Consider the following 5,576-nt stretch of genomic DNA (forward strand, 5'->3'; position numbering starts at 1 on the left):
ACAGCCTCATCATACCCCCTTCATTTTTTAAAAATTCATTCACGGGATGAGGGCGTCACTGGCTAGGCAGCATTTATTGCCCATCCCTAATTGCCCAGAGGGCAGTTAAGAGTCAACCACATTGCTGTGGGTCTGGAGTCACATGTAGGCCAGACCAGGTAAGGAAGGCAGTTTCCTTCCCTAAAGCACATCTTCCCGATGCCTGTTCATTCTGTCCTCCCTCACCACTATGACCTCCTTTTTCCTTTCAACTATCCATTCAGTCAGAATATCCCCATCACCTTGTTGCTCAGCTATCTATTAGCTCATCCTAAATCTTCCATCCCTCGCCCTGACTCTCACACTGCCCCCAACCCTCAGGCTGATGTTAAGACAGTTGAAGACCATTAGATATGGGAACAGAAATAGGCCATTCGGCCCATTGAGTCTGTTCCACAAAGCCCAACTGAGGGCTTTGTCATATTAATGTGCAGCCTTAAGCCCATCATACTGTCATACTGACTCCACCATGACTCTGTCATGGCCCCATGTGAGTGTGGGCCCTTGGAGAATGCAGCTGGCGAAATTAGTAATGGGCAGCAGGGTAACGGCAGATAATTGAAACCAATGTTTTAGATTAGATTTAGATTTATTGTCGCATGTATACAAAAAATATAGTGAAAAGTGTTTTTCGTGTGTTATTTGCAAAGTGTCACCACACTCTGGCACCATCTTAAAATACTGAATATAATGTGGGAATTTACTGGAGTAGAGTTTTGGTCAGCACGGACCAGTTTGGGCCGAATAGCCTGTGTGCATGCTGTAGGACTCTATGACTGTAGAGTTCATCTTTCTCTCTTCTACTTGTTCCTCCTCCACTGATCCTCCAGTTACTGCTTCACGTCAGCTGCAGTCTCTGTAATGGGCTCTGGGGTCTCTGTAACGGGCTCTGGAGTCTCTGTAAAAGACTCTGGGGTCTCTGGAACGGGCTCTGGAGTCTCTGGAATGCGTCCTGGGGTCTCAGGAATGGGCCCTGGGGTCTCTGGAACGGGCTCTGGGGTCTCTGGAACGGGCTCTGAGGTCTCTGTAACGGGCTCTGGGGTCTCTGGAACAGGCCCTGGGGTCTCTGGAACAGGCGTCTGTTGACACCACAATCCTAACTGCTGTGTTTGAGCTGGAGCCATGGGCCTGGGGATGCGCAGGCTTTAGTTTGTAGCCCCTGTTTAGTTTTTTTATAGAGTCATAGAGTCCTACAGCACAGAGACGGGTTCTTTGGTCCAAACTGGTCCATGCCGGCCAAAATATCCATCCACGTTAACCCCACTTCCCTGCATTTGGCCCATAACTTTCTAAACCTTTCCTATCCATGTATTCATCCAAAAGCCTTTTAAATGTTGTTAACGTACCTGCCTCAACCACTTCTGCTGGCAGCTCATTCCAGATGCATACTACCCTCTGTGCAAAAAAATTGCCCCTCAGGTTTCCATGTATTCTTTCCCCTCTTACCTTAAACTGATGCCCTCTAGTCCTCGATTCCCCAACCCTGGGAAAAAGACTGAGTGCATTCACCCAATCCATGCCTCTCATTATCTTATACACTTCTAGAAGATCCCTCCTCAGTCTATTACACTCTAAAGGAATAGGTCGTAGCTTGTCCAATCTCTCCTTATAACTCAGTCCCTTGAGTCCTGGCAATATCCTTGTAAATTTCTTCTGCACGTCCCTCCTATAGCAAGGTGACCAAAACTGAACGCAATACTCCAAGTGCAGCCTCACCAACGTCTTGTACAACTGCAACATGACTTCCCAACTTCTATACTCAATGCCCTGACTGATGAAGGTCAGTGTACCAAAAGCCTTCTTCACTGCCCTGTCTACCTGTGATTCCACTTTCAGAGAACCATGCACCTGAACTCCAAGGTCCCTCTCTTCCACTACACTCCTTAAGGCCCTACCATTCAGCATGAAACTCCTACCTTGATTTGACTTTCCCAAATGCAACAGCTCACACTTACCTATATTAAACTCCATTTGCCATTTCTCGGCCCACCTCCCCAGCTGATCAAGATCCTGCTGCAATTTCTGATAACCTTCCTCACTGTCCACAATACCGCCTATTTACTAATCATAGTTGTACATTCTCATCCAAATCATTGATATAGATAGCAAACAGCAATGGGCCCAGCACTAATCCCTAAGGAACACCACTAGTTATGGGCCTCCAGCCTGACAAACATCCTTCCAGTGTTACTCTCTGCTTCCGACCCCTCTGTGTATCCAATTTGCTGGCTCTCCCTGGATTGCATGCGATCCAACTTTCCAGATCAGCCTACCATGTGGAACCTTGCCAAAGGTTTTAAAGGGGCTGCTTTGAATTTTTGGATGCACTTCAGCCCCATGTCCTGATCAATGGTATTCTGCGTGGGGGAGGGTGCTGGGTGGTTTTGAGGACTTCCTCATGGACCTGTGCCTGAGCCAGACCAAGGTGACCGTCAATAGGTCCAGGTGGTGGGCCATGGAGGGGGTGGGGGGGGGGTGGGTCAGAGCACCCAACAGCCTACCCCTCTTCCATGGTTACGCCCACACCGAAGTATCTTTGGTGAGGGAGAATGACAAGAATAAAAGAAGTATTTTAGTGCTGGTCGATCAACAACCCTAGTAATTTTTTTTGTATCCATTCACCGGATGACAGTTTCGCTAGCTAGGCCATCATTTATTGTCCATCCCTAATTGAGGTTGACAATCAACCACATTGCTGTGGGTCTGGAGCCACATGTAGGCCAGACCAGGTAAGGATGGCAGTTTCCTTCCCTAAAGGGTATTAGTAAACCAGATGGGTTTTTCCAACAAGCGATTCAAACTCCATTCATTAGACTCTTAATTCCAGATTTTTACTGAATTCAAATTCCACCATCTGCCATGGTGGGATTCAAATCCAGGTCTCCAAAACATTATCTAGGTCTCTGCTTAAACAGTCCAATGATAATACCACCAGACCACAGTCTTCTTATCAGAATGACATTCCGATTTCATTTTGATTAGCTTCCATTAGTTTTCCTTGACCTTTTGGGTTTTTTTTTGTTACAATGCTTTACCAGGTGCCATCTGACCTGTTTAATGTTTACATGAAAAAAGTAGAAACCCAACTCAATCTGAATTAATTTTGCTCCATTCCTCCCTGCCCTTCCTTTCTCTTTAGATCATCGAGGCTTTGCTTGCTTTCAAACTTCAACTTGTGACATTAAAGAAAAAGAAATCAACTGGAATGAGGAAAGAAACATTACATTTTTCTCTCTACTTTTCAACTCCCTTTCTATCTCGTTCTGATGTAGGCAAATGACACTAACCTTTTCTCAGTAACGAAACAAAATTCAATTTGGATTTTTTAATGGAAAAATTGAAACAACATTACAGTTAAAATGATAATTTTACTCCACATTACCACCATATCCGAAAGCACTTTACAGTCAGTGAAGTGTTGAAATGTACACACTTGCTATGATGTCAGAAATGTGCCAACCATTTGTGCACAATGGGATCTTTTAAGACTACCTGAGAATACAGATGCCACCTTGATTTAGTGTCTCATTTAAAAGGGAAGCTCCGACAGTGCAGCACTCCCTCAGAACTACATTGGAAGTATCAGCCTGGGTATTGGGCTCATGTTTCCAGAGTGAGACTTCAAACCATAATGGGCTGACTGAGAGGCAAGAGTGCAATTGGTTCTTGACCTTTGTGTCAAGGTAGATCCAAGAAACATCCTAAAATCATTGTTGGACCTTGATGCACGGTGGTTAGCACTGCTGCCTCACAGTGCCAGGGACCCAGGTTCGATTCCACCCTCAGGTGACTGTCTGTGTGGAGTTTACACATTGTCCCCGTGTCTGCGTGGGTTTCCTCCGGGTGCTCTGGTTTCCTCCCACAGTCCAAAGATGTGCAGGCTAGGTGAATTGGCCATGCTAAATTGCCCGTAGTGTTCAGGGAGGTGTAGATTAGGTGGGTTATAGGGGGATGGGTCTGGGTGGATTGCTCTGACGGTCCGTGTGGACTTGTTGAGCTGAAGGGCCTTTTTGCACACTGTAGAGGATTCTATGGAGGATTTGAAAATTCAGACAATCAAGAGGTGGTACACAGAACACCCATCTGTAACATCCCAATTTCACCTTGTATCAACACCCAGGGGTGTTGGGGTGAAGGATTGTGGGAGAGGGGATATGGAGTGCTCCCATCTCAGGTGGACATTGACAGTCACATGTCATTATGTCAAAGAGGAGCAGTTCTCCTTGATGTCCTGGCCAATATTTATCTCTCAATCAACTTCACCAAAAACTCAAGACATTATCAGATTCCTGTTTTTGTGATCTTACTGTGTGCAAATTGGCTATTGCATACATTACAATGGTGACTTCATTCAAAAAATATGTAATTGACTGTAAAATGCTTCAGGAATTCCTGTTGGTGCTACATCAATGCAAATTCTTTTCTGCTTGTCCCATTTTTTGAATGACAGGATACAGAAATTCACAGGTATAAGTCACATTGTCTGAGGTGTGGGCTTAATCTTGGCTAACGCTTCAGTACAAAAACTGCAGGAAGGTTTACGTGATGCACTTTTTGAATGAAGCAAATGAACCATTTGCCCATTTACTGGGATGCAAAAGACCCCATGGCACCACTTAAAGAACAGGAGCGTTCTCCCTAGCGAACATCTATTCATCAACCGGCAATACATAGAAAATCAATTCACAGTTGTTTACCTGGAAGTTGTTTGTGGAACCTTGCTGTGCACAATTAGCTAATAGCTCCGTCACCATAACAACAGTGACTATATTTTAATACAAGAATTGTAAGGTGCTTTAGGATGTTTTGAAACACCGTTAAACCACTCTCCGAACATAAGCTCCTGGTTCATTTTGTTCTCCTCAACTACAAAACAGAATCAATAAAATCTCATTGCATCAATTATAATTGGTAATAATAGGTGGAAAATTGCATGTACATTATAAATATATTTATAATAAGCCTTCTCAAAAACTTTAAATAACAATATTTAGTTAATTGAACTCCTGCACTTGTCTAAAAGTAATATATGTGTAAAGTCAGGATATAATTCCAGGTTTTCATCTTGCTTGCACCTTGTTTGATTGACAGGCACTGCTTCAATCCGCATTACGGCGCTTGCCCAAAGTGTCGTGAAAGCGTTGCCAACACTGTCGTGAAGGGCAGCGGCAGGTTGTCTTCGGTTTCCGGCAAGATGGCGGTTTCGCTGGTGTGTGAGGAGACGGGGACCAGGTGAGGGAGCGGGAACTGGGGAAATCAGAGAGAGTGAAGGGCCAAAGGATTGGCAGGGGCCTGAGCTCAGGCCGGGAGAGCGAGGGAAGGAAAGCTGTGGCCGAAGGTCCATGTGGTTGATATGGAGAGGGTTTCTGCTGTTGCTATGGCTCCATGTGGTTGCTATGAGGAAGGGTATGTTGCTATAGGCCTGTGTGGTTGCTTTGAGGAGGAGGCTACTGTTGACATAGATCCATGTGGTTGCTATGGAGAGGGGGGGTCCATGTGGTTGCTATGGAGAAGGGGGGTCCATGTGGTTGCTATGG

At 45.2% G+C, this 5,576-nt stretch overlaps 1 protein-coding gene across 1 annotated transcript in view; it reads left to right on the forward strand.

The window, feature by feature from the left end:
* Positions 1-5,161: 5,161 nt before the first annotated feature.
* LOC109927678 (nuclear receptor 2C2-associated protein) overlaps positions 5,162-5,576 on the forward strand; it is a 14,098-nt gene continuing 13,683 nt past the window's right edge. Inside the window, exon 1 of the mRNA XM_020527663.2 lies at positions 5,162-5,271. Within this exon, the coding sequence (XP_020383252.1) occupies positions 5,234-5,271 (38 nt within the window). The 5' untranslated portion in view covers positions 5,162-5,233. The remainder of the gene's footprint in view (positions 5,272-5,576) is intronic.

This window comes from Rhincodon typus, chromosome 29, assembly GCF_021869965.1.
Source record: "Rhincodon typus isolate 14 chromosome 29, sRhiTyp1.1, whole genome shotgun sequence".
In the NCBI taxonomy this organism is placed as follows: Eukaryota; Metazoa; Chordata; class Chondrichthyes; order Orectolobiformes; family Rhincodontidae; genus Rhincodon; species Rhincodon typus.